This window comes from Suncus etruscus, chromosome 4 (assembly GCF_024139225.1).
Source record: "Suncus etruscus isolate mSunEtr1 chromosome 4, mSunEtr1.pri.cur, whole genome shotgun sequence".
NCBI classification, from domain to species: Eukaryota; Metazoa; Chordata; class Mammalia; order Eulipotyphla; family Soricidae; genus Suncus; species Suncus etruscus.
Window position 1 is genome coordinate 156,082,461 of NC_064851.1, and position 16,757 is coordinate 156,099,217.

At 43.6% G+C, this 16,757-nt stretch overlaps 1 protein-coding gene across 2 annotated transcripts in view; it reads right to left on the reverse strand.

The window, feature by feature from the left end:
- Positions 1–16,757, reverse strand: part of GRAMD2B (GRAM domain containing 2B) — a 126,324-nt gene that overhangs the window by 20,919 nt on the left and 88,648 nt on the right. For both annotated transcript variants that reach the window (XM_049771860.1, XM_049771861.1), the window contains 7 exons: positions 15,983–16,102; positions 11,635–11,746; positions 8,910–8,976; positions 7,250–7,353; positions 3,872–3,967; positions 1,422–1,493; positions 1,238–1,318 (listed from right to left, as the gene is read on the reverse strand). In XM_049771860.1, the coding sequence (XP_049627817.1) occupies positions 1,238–1,318; positions 1,422–1,493; positions 3,872–3,967; positions 7,250–7,353; positions 8,910–8,976; positions 11,635–11,746; positions 15,983–16,102 (652 nt within the window). The remainder of the gene's footprint in view (positions 1–1,237; positions 1,319–1,421; positions 1,494–3,871; positions 3,968–7,249; positions 7,354–8,909; positions 8,977–11,634; positions 11,747–15,982; positions 16,103–16,757) is intronic.

The following is a 16,757-nucleotide window of genomic DNA, read 5'->3' on the forward strand; positions in this document are numbered from 1 at the left end:
GGCTCCAAATGATGACTTTTATGTGAATTTTGAGTGTATACATAAATTCAGTGATATTTAGAATATAAATCACCATTCTCTCACCTCAAACATTTTACCTTTCTTAAAAAGAATGGTAAGTCCTACACCAATGCATTAGTCATTTCATTTTTAGCCTTCATACATTTTCTGGGAAAATCTTATAAATTATGGATTACTTTTACACTTAAAAAGTGATGGAGCTTAGGGATCTCTTTGACTCTTTAGCTGTGAGCTCTCTTGTACAAGGTTTTGATTCCAAAACATTTTTTTTTTTTTTGGTTTTTGGGCCACACCCGGCGGTGCTCAGGGGTTACTCCTGGCTGTCTGCTCAGAAATAGCTCCTGGCAGGCACGAGGGACCATATGGGACACCGGGATTTGAACCAACCACCTTTGGTCCTGGATCGGCTGCTTGCAAGACAAACACCGGTGTGCTATCTCTCTGGGCCCTCCAAAACATTTTTTAAATAACTTGCAAAGAGATGGATAAGTGCTGAAACCACATATTTATTCTTCTTCATCTAAGCTATTACAACATTTAGCAATCATCAATTTTGGAACAGTTATCTGGAAAAGATGGCTAGGCCTTTCAATAACATGCAATATGGACAAATTCATACACAGGAAGAAGAGCTCTACTCTATAGACACAAATCTCTAAAAGAAGCAAAATTTTTTTCTTTGTATTTGGTAAAGCTTTTTCTTTCTGATTTATTTTTTTCTCATTTTCTCTACTAGTTTAAAAAGTCTTCCTTGTCCTGAACACCAAACCAGCCTATGACCTTATGGTAGAGGATAGTCAAACAATCTGCAGGGAATTATGCAAAAATTCTCCAAAAGATGCTTGCAATCAAAACTATATTGATGAGGATTGGGGCGATGCATCCAATCTGTGGTTCAGCCTATCTCCATCACTTACATTGAAACACCAGCCTGGTTGATTGAGGGTTCTTGGGTGTGGCTACTGGCCTCTCCCAAATACTGAGAAGCAAATAATGCAGGATGTTATGAATAAATAATTAACCAAGACACACTATTCTCATGGTTCACTTTTGCAGAACAATCTTTCAGGTGTTTGGAATTCCCTCTCTAAAACAAAAATGCCCTCCTTGAACTCTGCCTCACATATTATGGTCCTAAATTCTCCCACACCCCAGAGAGAGAGCTGTCCCATAATGAGGTATGGACCCTTTCTTTGCATTTATGCAGGGCACTCACCAGAGGCAAAGATGAAGGGCGGTCTGCCCGGAAACTGTTCTCAAGAGAAGATGGATTAGGACTGTTACCAACGCTTGTATTCTGCAAAGATCAAAACACAGTGAAAAGGAGATCAACCCTAAAACCCTAAGAAAGAACATACAGACTCAAGATAGCAATTGCAACCCAGAGATGCCATACTCACCTCTAAGTTTCTACACACGGATTTTATAAGTTTATAGGTGGAATCTCTGGAGAGTAGGGAGACAAAAATGTACTGAAAAACAAAATGATCATGTTAAAAAATTTACCTTTCGTTGTTTCATTTCTAAGTGATAGACAGTTCTCTGATCTGTATTCTCATTGTGCTGACTCACAGTATTTATTCCATTTCTGGAAAGAATATATTCCCCCATAATAGCATCAACCCCCCTAAATCCAATTTAATTGATAAATGTCAAACAAAATGAAAGTGAATATATATCCTGACATTGGTGCCCCAAACATATTTCAGAGTCATGCTCTTCCATGGTTTGGGTTTGTTTTAATAACATTTCCTTATTCTGATCTATATTTTCATTAAAAACTTCCCAGCAGATCTTCATAGTCCAATTTTTTTACAGTCACTTTCAGTTTTTTCCCTGTACAAATATGGAGGTTTTTTTTTTTTTTTTTTTTTTTTTTTTGGTTTTTGGGCCACACCCGGCGGTGCTCAGGGGTTACTCCTGGCTGTCTGCTCAGAAATAGCTCCTGGCAGGCACGGGGGACCATATGGGACACCGGGATTCGAACCAACCACCTTTGGTCCTGGATTGGCTGCTTGCAAGGCAAACACCGCTGTGCTATCTCTCCGGGCCCTGTTTTTTTTTTTTTTTCAGTGAATATTATGTTGTGGGAAAGAAATAAACCCAGAGCTGGACAAGTAATCTGGAGAGATATAACTAGCAAAAAAACAAAACAAAACAAAAAAACAACAACTTTCCACAAGAAATATGTTAAGAGAATAAAAAACTTTCCTTTCCTCATGTATTTGAACAATAGAATTTTTGGGGATTTCCCCCCCCCCTTTTTTTTTGCTATGTTTGCCTGCCCTACCCACCCATTAGAGAATTTAGTAAAATTTCCCAGCAAGTACCATATTCCAAAGCAGTAAATGTGGTTTCTAGTTTGTAGTTACAAATTTTGAATCTTATACTTAGTATGTGAATAGCATGGAGCAAATGGCTTAGTGCCGCTCTCCCCCTTGGGTTCAGATTCTTTAAAAATTTGTACTTAGAAGCTGCAGCTCTAACAAGAGAGCATTGAGTGCATTCTTCGTGCTGGTTTAAGAAAACAATTCAATAGATACCATATTTGCCTACGTATAAGATGACTGGGCGTATAAGACGACCCCCTAATTTTGCAGTTAAAACATAGGTTTAGGGCTATATTCGCTGTATCAGACAGAACGTTCCTGTGCTGCAACTGTATGTACCACAGTGAGCCAATCACAACAAGCAAAGGTTCAAAGGTTCTACTGCAATAGACTTCCTCTCTGACTCTGGCCCATCTGAGCAGGCTTTTGACAGTGTAGATTTGGGTCCAGAACATTGTCTAATTTGCATGCATAAAACGCCTGCTGAGTTAGAGAGGCGGTCGGAGCAGCTTTGCAGTGATTGGTGCAGGATCGAGTTGGAAAATTCGTTTTGTGGCTATATTCAGACAATTTTTGTTTAGTGGCATATTGAAACATTTTTCGGGATACACTCGGCGTATAAGACGACCCCCGATTTTCGGTTGACTTTTTTTATTTCAAAAATCGTCTTATATGCTGGAAAATACGGTACCAGTGTATTTTCTAGTGCATTAGGGCAGCCTCTTTTAATTTTTATTTATTTTTTGCCCCCTGCTCCTTATACTTCTGGCAGGGCCTCAGGGACTGTATGTGGTTCCAGGGATCCAACCTGAGTCAGCTGGGTGTAAGGCAAGTGCCCTACCATTTTCTGGCTTAAAAACAACTTTTTAAAGATTTCCTTCTCTCCTTCTTCCCTCTTCAAGTTAGTCAGACAGCTTAGAAATGAAAGGAAGCTTTTATGCTTTCACAGTAATTGTAAGTAAAATATTAAAGCATATCATTTGGAGAGAAAAAGGAATAACATCCCATCCTCTCTCTTGCCAAGGTGAAATAAAGGCTACCCTCAATGCAGGTATTTCTGGTTTTACAGCAGCTCTTGAATTTTTTTGCAGATAAAAGGGCAAAGGAAGCAATCTGGAAGCCAAGGGAAGAGTCTTGAAGCTGTTGTAATGGAGAAGGGATAGAGAAGTCCCACCTAACCTCACTATCAACAAGGTGTTGGTTTATTAAAATCCACTTAAACTGAATGTGTTCAGGTGGCCCTGCCTAGCAGACGTTAAGGAAAGCTGGGAATAATCTTGGTCAAGCAAGTATAAAGAAGTCACCAGGAAATTCTGAAACTGGCAATTTTTCTGTTAAGAATAAATTGCCTTGTGTGTGGAAAGAACTCAAGGGAAATATCTGAAGGCTGTCTTTTTAAAAATTGGTCTTAACACCTTCAGAGTCATGGGAGTAAAAGGAATTTTCAGCCCAGAACCTTGGCCCTTGGCTCAAGATCTCTGAGAATCTGGTGCCCCAAATTGGGCCTGGCATGCACTCACCCTGTCCGTGACTGTGGCAATGATGAGGGCGTTTGGCACCAGCAGGGCAGTTTTGGTTTTCTTGAGGAGGGTGACGGAGAAAGTCGGAATGGTGATCTGAAATAGAATTACCCAGTTAATGCTGCTACTTCAGGCTTCACAAAACCACATTTCTGAGTAAAAGCAGCCACAAAGAGAAAGCAAAACAGCCAGACTGCCATCCTTGGGGATGCTTGGGGATAAATCTGGACCCCTGATTGTGGGGCAGGTCCTGAATCCTTTCACTATTATGAAGGCAAAGCTGACATCTGTTCTACAGGTATGCAGCAGGCTCTACAGAAGGCAGGCTCTTCATACTTGAAGAGAGAACTTAGAATTTAGGATGTATTTAGGATGCAGTTGTGAGATGACTGGCCTGAACTATCTGACCTAAGAGGTCGTATAAAGAATACAAGGGGGACATAAATACTTCCACAACCAGTGGTTCTGGATTAGCTATTGGAAAATGAGAAGCATAATATTTTAGACATGAGTGGATTTGGCTCTACTGTCCCTTAGAGTTCTAGAGTGGAAGGCTACAGAGAACTGAGGTCAACTCTGTGCATAAAAATGAAGTGCAGGAAATAATTTGGAAGTTATAAATTGGATAACTGGAAAAAATACCAACAATGATAATATATTAAAACATCAAATTTTGTTTCTGAACTATAAAGAATTTTTTTCATAATCTACAAATTTTAGGGGCATGGAATACCTTTAAAGAGAGGGTGTTCTTGTTATGACTGAAACCCAACTACAATTATGTTTGTAATCACGATGTTTAAATAAAGACATTACAAAAAAAGAAGTAATTGTTAAGAAGTAACAAAATGGCCAATTAGCAACAAGAGCTTATCAAATCTTCTGACAATGACTTAATGATCTGATTGCAAGAAATAATAATTTTTACAAAATCTCTTGCTGCTATACCCTTTTTTTTTCTTTATTAATAACCTCAATCCTACTTCCCTGGAAACAAATGTACATGCTCTTTAAATAAAGTAAATTAAAACAAAAGTGAATATAGGAAGGAATTGTTCATTGTTGACGTTTAAGAAACAAAGCAGGGGCCGGGCGGTGGTGCTAAAGGTAAGGTGCCTGCCTTGCCTGCGCTAACCTTGGACGGACCGCGGTTCGATCCCCCGGTGTCCCATATGGTCCCCCAAGCCAGGAGCAACTTCTGAGCATATAGCCAGGAGTAACCCCTGAGCGTTACTGGGTGTGGCCCAAAAACCAAAAAAAAAAAAAAAAGAAACAAAGCATAATTCACTTTTCCCTTGGAGCTGTGATGGACGTGGCACACACATTTAATTGCTCCTGATGAAACTGATTTCAGGATGTTTAGAAAATGTCCCTCTCAAGAGCGCAGTCAGTGGCTGCAGTTCAACATGGTACACCAAGGTCTGTTGGTGGAGAGAGATTTTGTCACAGAATTTAAGCCCAAATGTCCTTGACATCCTTCTTAGAGAGGAGGAACACATGCCTCTTTCTTTTCTTATCTTCCCACTTGTTACTAATTTTCAGTGTCTTGTCTCTGAGATTACATGAAACAAATGCAGTATGGGCCTGGCTTTAAATAAAAACCAGGGTGATTCATTAAAGGTCTCTTCTCATCTATGTAGAAGTAGGACTTATAAAAAATGATTGCTAGAGCTGTGCTAGCATGAAACTGTACTGACTGGCACTGTGAATTCTCCATCCTCATATGAATATGAATCTCTGCTCTCTATGTCTCCAACCCTGCTGGTCAGGGGTTGGACCCCAGATGGTCAGAGGAGTTTGCATTTCTCTGATTTTCTAAAAATTAACTCTATCACAGTGAACTGGATATCAAATACCCAATCTCTTTCCTCTCTTCATGAGCAAGTTCTGATGATTCTAGAAATCCTGAATACTGTCTTGCACTATTCTAATTCAGATATTACTGTGAGTCAAAATGTTGAATTTTGATTGCCATATCTGCCAGCAACAAAGACTCTTGAAAGAAAAACAAAACTCTCGAAAGAAAGACAAAACTAGCATTAAAAACTCATGAATACACCACTCTTGTAGCTGATAGCACTGGGGCTCCTTAAGGAGGGGAGTAGGGCAAGTCCACTGACCTGCTGAAGCCCTGGCACACACAAACTCACCCTACAACAATTTGTCACGCAAATGGCCCACTTCAACACTTTTCCATTCTTCTCGGCAGATTCCTAACTGCCCCAAACTCCAGGTATGCCGGTTTTGTGGCTGATATCTCCAGGACTTTTTGGAGCCAGGGTAGACCACCTCCCTGCTGTGCCTCTGTACTTCCAGAAGTCCTGGCAGCCGCGCCCATCAAACACCACTGTCATCATCTGAGCTCACTGGCCCTGCTCCACAGACTCTAAGTCCAGGACCCTATGGCCACTTAAGCAGACACAAAACACTTCCATAATTTTTTTTTTTTTTTTTTTTTTTGGTTTTTCGGGCCAAGTGCTTAGTGCTCAGAAATTGCCCCTGATTTGGGGGGACCATATGGGACGCTGGGGGATCGAACTGTGGTCCTTCCATTTTTACTGTGCTCCTTTGACTCTAATCCTTAAAAAAAAAACCCACTTAAAATTTGAGGTTAACTTAAGCTAATATGCATGTACATGGAAATGTAAAAAATACTATGCCTCTAATGTTTAAGGAGTTATGTAAGTTTTACAGCTTTAGATTGCCTTGTGTGCTGTTAAGAAATATTATAATGTGTTACAATCTGGGGACTTGAGGGACAAAGTAATTGTACGTGGATTCTGTTTTATTTATCTTAATGTTCTTTGGCTGAAAGTTTAAAGTTAAGATATCAGCAAGGGGACTTCTGAGAATTATGTTATGGGTGATTGTCCTTCCACTGTAACTTTACCTTGTCCTCTTTCTTTGCATCTTTGTTCTCATAATTAAAATAAAAATTAAAAAAAAATGTTGGCTTAAACTTCTCCATATAAAAAGGAATGATTTAAAAACATTGAAAGATTATGTTGGTCTGTTGACTCTGCAAGTAACGAAGTGAAGAATTTTTATGACATTTGTTACATGATCTTAACTTGTACATAAAGAAACTTTTCTGGGCTTCCTGCACATCTTTGATGCCAATAATGACATATCCTCATATCCTACGACCTATGACATATCCTATGACTACAGCTTTCTGCTGATATCTGGGTGAGGATTAGACTTAGAGATGAGACAGTGGTATTTGGAAAAAAGTCATCCAGAGGCACTGTGAATATCAAATTAGTAACAATAAGAAAAATTTGGAATAATGGTATAATACTAATACAGGTGTTTATTAATATTGCTTTGCTAAAATATTTATAATATGTAATAAGTTAGTTTAAAATTTATACCGACCTTAGTGTCTTTCCCAAAGACCTTGGAATGAAAACAAATCCAATTTTCTGATACAAAGAGCTTTCCTTGATACAATATTTCTTTCTGTAGAGCACATGTATAACCTAGGCAAAAACAGAGCAATATAAAGCCACTGAGAATTTTTATTGCAAATAAACATTTTGATTTTGATTGGGGTGGGGAAAGACCCCTTGTTTGAGTTACCTTATTCCATTCCAGTGGAGTAAAGCTGAGAGATGAAAGTCTGGTTCTTAAAATCATTTTTAAACTTTTGGTTTAAAAGTCAAAACAGACAAGCAAGTCTCTCACCACCAGTGGAAATGGAACAATGCCATTTCTGGTTTCTCACTGGGGAGGGGACTCCCTGAAAGGGGCATGAGGCCTTCACCCTGAGGAGCCAATGAAGTAAGCTAAAGTCTCGCTTCCTCTTTGTAGGGAGAGGCTGATTGGGGCTTGGGCTAGAGCAGCAGGGTCAAATGGAGTGGGAACCTGGATGGAGGACAAGGCAGGGTGGGTAAGGTGGTCCTCTAGTCCATACAGTGTAGGGACATGGTAGTCTTGGGTCTGTCCTTTCAGGGCTCTGCTTCCATTTTTTCTTACTTTCTGTCAGTGCTCAGGGATTACTCCTGGTTCTACACTCAGGCATCACTCCTGGCAATGCTAAGGGATCCCTGGGATGAAATTCAGGTTGACTACATGCATTTGAGGCAATGACCTTCCCACTGCGCTATTGCTCCAGCCTTCTGATTCGTTTTTACCTTTTTTGTGCCCTTCTTGTCCAGTCCTGTTATCATCAGTTTCAGGACCGTCCAATCACAGAGCCTTCTAGCAGGGAGTATGGAAGGGTTGGAAAAGACTGTCTGGAGTCATCTTAGAGGATCCCAGTCTGGACGGGCTTACTCTCTATTTTACCTTCTCATTTTTGGGTGGTGGTGGGCACACATGGTGTTTCTCAGGGCTTAATCTTGCTCTGAGCTTAGGGATCATCCTGGATGTGCTTGGAGAACCATTTGGGGTACCAAGGATTGAATCCAGGTTGTTCATGGGCAAAGGTGAGTAACCTACCCACAGTATTATTGCCCTAGCCCAGCTTTTTGACTTTTTCTTTTTGTTTTTTCGGGCCACACCTGTTTGATGCTCAGGGATTACTCCTGGCTAAGCGCTCAGAAATTGCCCCTGGCTTGGGGGGACCATATGGGACGCCGGGGGATCGAACCATGGTCCTTCCTTGGCTAGCGCTTGCAAGGCAGACACCTTACCTCTAGTGCCACCTTGCCAGCCTCGCTTTTTGACTTTTCTTATGGCACCTGGATAAAAGTGAATTGATGCTGACACTATTACACCACCAGGAGGTAGAGAGATCTACTTCTGATCCAGTCCCCATGCCAATGTTTTTTGTCCCCCCACATTAATTAGTACATTCCCAATATGTTGCCTTAAAAGTAAAGTAGGGACTGGCACATTCCAGGCTCCTGTGGCAGAGCATAGGCCTACCATGTGGGAGGTTCTGACCCCTGGCATTATGTGGCTTTCTCAGTACAGCCAGGAGTGGCTATAAAGGCTCCCAGTCCCCAAGGCATGACTGAAGTGTACATCACTGACTATCTCTGGCTGGGCAGGGCTGCTACCAAAACAATAATGTCAGTAAGTCAGCACTTACTTTGCCTCAGTGGTTCCTCAGTGGGGACATCAAGAAACAGCTTGTGGAAGTGCATGTTTGCTTTGTACTGCAATGAGAAGAAGTGTCACAAGGTGAGGGGCTCAGGCACTCATCTACCCAGCAAGAGGCCCACAGGTGCCCCTTGGCTGAGATGAGCAGATCCAGAATCTCCCACACAACCCCTCAGTGGAGAGCAGGGGGAGTCTTCCCTTTGCTGTTTGTTTACACACATACAGTTATGATAGGGGTTGGGGGACTGTCAGTAGCCAGTACGTTGGTAGCCAGAGAAGGAAATCACATAAAATTTGAAGGAATCTCAGCAAGGATGGTGAGACTCACAGGCAACTAAAGGCAGAATGATACCCTCAGAAGAGGATCAGCCTTAAGGCCCTTGTGACTGAAAGACTCACAAAGGTTGGAGATTTTTATTTGTTTTTTGGGCACAGGGGTTACTCCTGGCTCTATGCTCGGGAATTACTCCTGGATAGCTCAGGGTACCATATGCTATGCATGGGATTGAACCCAGGTCAGTTCTGTGCAAAACAAGCTGCTGTACTCTCCCAGTTCTAAGGCCAGAGTTTTTAAATCTTGGTGAAATCTTTTTTTTGGTAGGTTATTTTGGGTTCAGTCAGCTAACTTCCTTCCATGGCCTCTTTCCAGTTCTGTTCTAGGAGGGGAAAGTGCAGAAACAGCACCTGTCAAGGGTGGAGTAGGAGGCGCTGCTATCAGGCTTAAGTGGAACACTGGAACAGTGCCCCCCAGGGCTGGGCCACCTGCTCCTGCCACCATCAGTGGCAGCATGGCAGGGAGGCATCTGCCAGGACAGATGGATCTCCTGCAGGAGGCCTCTCTCCCAGCCCAAGCCACACAGTTTTGTGTTCAAGGCATCTGGCTTGACAACAGGGACTGTGACCTGCCTCATGTGGATAAGAATGTAGGTGGAATATTCTCCACCTCCACAATAACCCAGGGATTATCCAGCCTGGGTCAGCGTAGTGCCTCAGGAGGCACCTGTGACCCAGCAGGCAACACTTGGGGCCTCCTCTTCTTATAGGGAACCCATGATGATTAGTCTCAGAACCTGAGCTGAGCTATGATGTCTCTGTAGGGAGATGAGCTGGGGATACATATGGGGAAGCTTTGGGTTACACAGATGACAGTGGTCCCACATCAGTTATCAAGGGAAAGATACCCTGTCTGATATGACACCTCATGTCCCCTCTCCAGCAGGTTACCACATGCTGTTTTCTGGGAGGACATTTTTGCATCTGGCTAATGTAATATAATGTAAGGTGCTCAACGGGCTTTCCTGAAATTTGGGTTGTTTTTGTTTTAACCTCCTTAGTAGTGCTGAGAGTAATTCTGTGGTGCCAGGGATCAAACCCAGAGTCCTATGCATGTAGGCAGGCACCACAGCCTTTTTAAACATCTCCCAGGCCAAAACATTTTGGTTTTATTAATTATAATTATTATTTGTGATGTTGGAGATCAAATACAGATCTAAGACTGGCTTTAATAGCTACCATGTGCAGCATTTGCATAATGGATTGAAAAAATTTTGAGCTGTGGTTTTCTTTTTTCTTTTTTAAATAATTTTAATTGTGACCAACATGAATTATGAATCTTTCACAATAATATTTAAGGTACATAGTGACATTGAATTAGGGATATGACCACCACCAGTGTTGTCCTCCCTCCACCCCTGTTACCAGCACCCCCTTGCTTGGCCCCCCCAGACTGCTAGTATAATTGGTCCCCTCTGTGTATAGCTTGTTGTAGATTAGGTATCGATTCTGTTGTTGTTGACTTTGGGTTTGGTGTTTAAGTCTAATCATTTTTTTTAATTTCTATTCAATGTTCATTGGACTGTTTGGTCCTGATACCATCCATTCTTCCTTTCCCCTCAATTTATGAGGCAGAACAAGATGATTCAAGAGCTATGGTTTTCAAAAACATGAGTCTAATGAAAGAAAAGGGGTGGGGGGATAGAGGTGAGAGAGAAAAAGAGCGAGAAAGAGACACTGGGACTAATCTAAATTAAAACCCACATAGCACAAAAAAATAATATAGTGCCACACTGCTTGGGATGAGATTTTTATGGGGAGAAAAACTTTGCAGAGTACATCAATTACTGGGACTCAGGGAACATGTTAATATTTAAGTTATTATTTCCATGTAGTTGGCTACATATTAAATCTGTAGGGTTTGCCCACAGCTTTCTGTTCTGGTTCAGAGACATATTTTCAATTACTTAGGGGTGAATTGTCAAAAAAAAAACACACACACACACAACAACAATCCTCTAAACAGTGAGCCCTGATGGCTCACTACCCCCAACAGACCTGGAGTGAGGGGAGGTCAGTCTCCAGTGCTTGTTGGAGTAGAGTCTCCCAAGACATTTGCGTGAATCCCAGGACTTCCTCTGGGCAAGATGTCACAACCCTCACTTTCCTCTTTGACACTCCTATGCAGCAATAGCCTGGGGCTGATCTCAGCCTTGTCTAGTTTAGGGGTCAAAGCATCCTCCTGCCTGCCCACTGCCAGAACCTGGGCTCTTAACCACTCTGTGCTGAGAGTCACTGGTGGGGACATGTGATGAAAGATGGCTTGTGTGTCTGGAGCCCATCCTGTAGTTTCTGGCTCTTTCCAACTTGAGCTTGTCTGTGTTCCTGCAGCCAAAGTGAGAAATTTGGGGCACCCCCCAGCATTGCCTTCCCCCACTTACCTGGCTGGAGGAGGATGACTTCTTCCTTTCAGTCTTGGAGTCATTCTTGCCCTCTGTCTTACAGTCATTCTTCTCACTTGCTAAAGAAGCACCATCAAAACTGGGCTTTGACCTGGGGAAAGAAAATTCAGAGGGGGGCGGTGTGTTCTTTAAGGATTGCTGATAAGCTCCCCATATATTTCACTGTCATCTTGATTATTAGGCCATCTCACGAGGAAAATGGGAGTCTTTTCTCTTCTAGACAAAGAACCACGAAGACATGCAAAGGAAGTGGGCACAGCATGTGGCAGAAGACGGGATTGGGTTTGGCAGGCTGATGTTGCCAACTGCATTCATGGTGATTCATAGAGGGGAGAAGGAACAGCTGAATAGGAGAGCAATTATATCACCTAAAAGCATTTTTAATCTTTGTGAAGATTCTAGAGGCACATTCGTTTCATTTTGGGGCCATATCTGGTGGCACTTAAGGGGCTGAACCAACATGTAGAAGATGCAATGCTCCTTTGAACAAGAACTCCAGCCCTCTATGGGCAATATTTTAAGCAAAATTGCAGCACTGGTTCAAATAATTGTTTTGTTTCAGAACTCTATTAATATTTAATAAGGGTAAATTGGATGGATCAAATGTCTTAGGGGCTCAAATGAGTATTCGCTTTTGTTTTTGGATCACACCCAGTTGTGCTCAAGGAATCACTCCTAGTGGGCTCAGGGAAACCATATGTGATACGGGGGCTTGAACTCAGGTTGGCTGAATGCAAGGCAGCACCTTTCTCACTATATTATCACTCTGACCCCAACAGCCTTTATTTTGACAGAACCTGAGTATAAATCAAACATCTTTTTCTTTTTTTTTTTTTTTTTTTTTTTTTTGGTTTTTGGGCCACACCCGTTTGACGCTCAGGGGTTACTCCTGGCTATGTGCTCAGAAATCGCTCCTGGCTTGGGGGGACCATATGGGACGCCGGGGGATCGAACCGCGGTCCTTCCTTGGCTAGCACTTGCAAGGCAGACACCTTACCTCCAGCGCCACCTACCCGGCCCCAATCTTTTTTTTTTTAAAGGCAGTACATTTTGGGCATCAAAACAATACAGAAATAGGGAGGCAGTACATCAAGACAAACAGAAAGTGAGAGAAGAGATCATAAAGATTTCATCGGCTGAGATCCATGGGAGGAGCAATAATTGCATGTGCAGAAAGGAAGAAGGAATCCTTACTGATAGGGAAAGCAGTATAGTTATTATCAGAGTAAACCATTTGGAACACATTTGTTCTCTCTGAGCAAAGCTTTGGGGTTTCTGTCCTTTTTTCTGCAGGATTTCTTTCTAAGAGAATTTTGCTCCTTGCTTTCTCCATTTTAGCAGACAAGGCCACAATTTACACTGATCTTCAACCCTACAGTAAAAGATCACTTCAAAGTGTAATACACATACAAGTTTAGGAGTATATCAAATATTATTTATATGTGTGCCCACATATATTTATAAATATATATGTATAGATAGATTTTAAATAATTTAATAGGGATTGGTGCAAGGAAATAATCTTTAATGATTTTTTTTTTTTTTTTTTTGGCTACTGTGCTACACCCAACTGTGCTCAGGGCCTACTCCTGGCTGTGACCTTAGAAATTACTCTTGGCAGGCTCATGGGTCCATGTGGGACACTGGAGAGTGAATTCTGGTGCGTCACATGTAAGGCAAATGCCTATCCTAAGGAGTTCTGTAGAATATGGGTATGACAGCAGGACAGACATGAAGAGCCAGAGAGCCAAATCTAGTCTTCCCAGCCAGGAAAAGATGGATGACGTGATATCCATGTCCCTGTTCCAGACCTGAATCCTTGTTGCTAAATAAAGAACATGTGAAGTGTCTCTGCAGTTGTGGGTCAGACTCAAACAGGACAGCTGAGTGAAGGCTAGAAATTTCTTTGAAATTTGCATTTATTTTGCATTTGTATTTTTTTTTTGTTTGTTTTTTGAGCCACACCCGGTGACCCTCAGGGGTTACTCCTGGCTATGTGCTCAGAAGTCACTCCTGGCTTGGGGGACCATATGGGACACTGGGGGATCGAACTGTGGTCCATCCAAGGCTAGCGCAGGCAAGGCAGGCACCTTCATCTAGCGCCTCTACCCAGCCCCTTGTTTTTTTTTTTTTTTTAAAAAAAAAACAACAATATTTAAACCATTTTTAAACAATATTTGCATTTTTTGGGGGGTGGGCCACATTCAGCTGTGCTCTGGGGTTAAACCTGGCTCTCAGCTCAGATGTTCAACCTGCAGGCTCGTTGACCATATGGGATTCCAGTATTCGAACCACTGTCAGTCCTAGGTTGGCTGCGTGCAAGGCAAACGCCCTACTGCTGTGTTATCTCTCTGGCTCTGCAGTTTGTTTTTTTAAAATGACAAATGAACACTGGCATTTTATAGATATCAAGTGACTGCCCTCTTTCAATGATTCAGATGAATTAATAGGAATGTGATTGCCAATAAAAATATTAATCACGCAATCCTATGGGCTGCCGGCAAGTCGCTCTAGGCAAAGGGCCCTTGTGCCTTTCTGGAGAAACAAGCAGCCAGGGAGCATGTGTGCCAGGGTTGAGTAGGAGAGGCAAGAATTTCTCTCCTTTCCTTTTTCTATTTTTTTGTAGGTCACACACTCAGGAATTATTCCTGGCAGTGCTTGGGGGGAGCTGGGGATTTGAACCCTGGTAGGTCATGTGCAAGGCCTTACCAGCTGTACTACTGATCTGGCCCCAGGAGTGAGAATTTCTTTGGACTTTCTCCATTGGGAAACTCTCCCTTACTACAGGTGGCTATGAGCAGGATCAGAGCCCAGTGCAAAATAAAAACACAGGGTACTAGTTCAGAGTGATGAATAAGTTCTTGACTAGGAGAACTGAAAATTAAAGCACTGAGATCTCTGAGGCATGGCCAGTAGAGTCGACACGCGTGTCTGCCTGGTGACTATGTCGTTGTTATCCCAAGTCAGGGGTAGTCAGGGGAACCAAGAGCATTTATTTGTTTTTTTGATGGGGTGCCCCCAAGCATTGCTCAGGGGGCCTAGCATGGGGAAATCTGTTCTGGCAACATCCAGGATGGCTGTGTGGGCAGAAAACTTGATGCTCAGCCACTGGCCAATACTTGCTAAAAGTGTGTGTGTGTGTGTGTGTGTGTGTGTGTGTGTGTGTGTGTGTGTGTATGTTTAAAAGTGTCTGCTTTTAAAAACAAGTCAGGCAGCAGTGCTGAAAGAGCAAGAGACAACATGCTGTATGTATGGAGTGGGGGTACTTCACTTGGGGTGAAGGAGACAGGAAGCTCTGATGGAAACCGGTTGGAGAAGAAAGGGGGGCCTGAAAGTGAGTGTCACAGAACAGGCATGCGGGAGTGATGGAGCGCGAGGAGGGACAGACAGAAAAGAGAACCATGAGGGACAAGCCAAGACTTACGCGTGGTCCTGAATGAAGCAGCTGTTTGGAGAGAAGATATGGGCTGGGCAGCCAGAAAGGAAAGGAAAAGCAGGAGTTACTGAATGATCATTTTGCAGGAGATGAAGCCAGGATGGTTTTCAAGATGTGCTAGAGCAACTGGTCTCACAGCTCCTCCTCCACTTTCTCCCTTCTCCCTCCTCTCTCCTTTCCTCTTCTTTCCTCACTCTTCCTGTCTCTTCTCATCTCTCCTATCTCTTCTCTCCTTTCTCCTCTTCACTCCTCTTTCCCCTTTTCTTTCTTCACTTCTCTCCTTTCCTCTCCTCTCCTCTCTCTCCTCCTATTTGGCTATAAATTCTCGATCACAACTTCTCAACCTTGCTTTGACCATGGTCCTTTCCAGACTCCTGCCAGCTGACCCCCATGCCAGTTGGACTCTGGCACCTCCACTTATTTTTCTTTCACCTGTGCCATCTTGGAATGTGCTCGAGGTACACATGGCTTGGAGTAAGAAGTGCCTTAGATAAAAGACCAATCCCATGGGGGAAGAGAGCAGAGCCTGAACAATCTCTCATGGCATCTGAAATACAGCCTGCACCCCTCCTTCTTCCTTTAGTGAAACAATGAGACTTGTGGGGACCCCACCTTTTCAACCCCTCCCTACCCGGGGAACAAGTGACAGTCGGAAATATCCCCTCTGAGATCTCAGCTACATCAGGGTTGTAAGAAGAGGCAAGTTTCTGTGGGAAAGGTGGGGGCCCAGAGGAGAAAGATAAGAGTAGAAGGTAGTGCTGTTCCTCTTCCAGATTTCTGAGCTGATTTTCCTTTTCTGTCTCCCCCTGCTCCCCCAGGACCTCTTGCTCTTTCCACAACCACTGTGAAACTGCAGGTACCCCAGTTCCCTGAGTAGGGCCAAGGACTCACCGTAGGCCAATGGTTTTCCTCTGGTCTGGAGACTCGGCCTCACTGGACAGGGTGGGGGACTGGGCCGTGGGGGACCTGCACATCCTCTTCTTCTCCTCCATGCCATTTTCAGCCTCGGAGCTGGAGAAGAAACAGAGACGTTTCACCTTGGACATCCAGAGGCGATGGGGGTGCAGAGGCGGGGCAGCGGCCGCAGTGGCAGGGGAGGACCCTCCTTGGAGCCCTGTGAGCTTGGCCAGTGTCGAGGGTGACAGCTGCGCTCGCTCCCAGTAGCCATGGGTACTCTCTGCAGGCACCTCCAGGGCCGCAGCTGCTAGTCACACCTGCCTCAGCAGCGAAAGGTCCAGTTTTATGCTCTGGGTGCACGTCAGAGCTTGTGGTTGGGCTGGTTCCATGGCCCCATGCCCTATGACATCTGCCATGGGGTTGGGGCAGTTGGGCACCTGCAGCCGTGGGAGGGCCTCTGTGCCAGTCCTGCGTGCCCCGTGCCCCCTCAGGTGTGGCCTCCTGCCAGGTGTGAACCATGCTTCTGGGCAGTCCCAGGCCCTGTGTTTGTACTACTCCTGTCACTGATCAGCTTCTGCCCTTCCATAATAGTGCCTGCTTTGGGTGGTGGCATTTTCATCAGCCGCTTCTCAGCAACTTGCCATCTCTATGCAACTCCCAATCGCTTAGATGCCAGGCCAGGTGGGTACATGGCAATGGTCCCTGAGATACACTTATCTGGGTGACATTTGCAGAATTGGCATCTGTGTTGAGATTCAAGCTCAGAAAT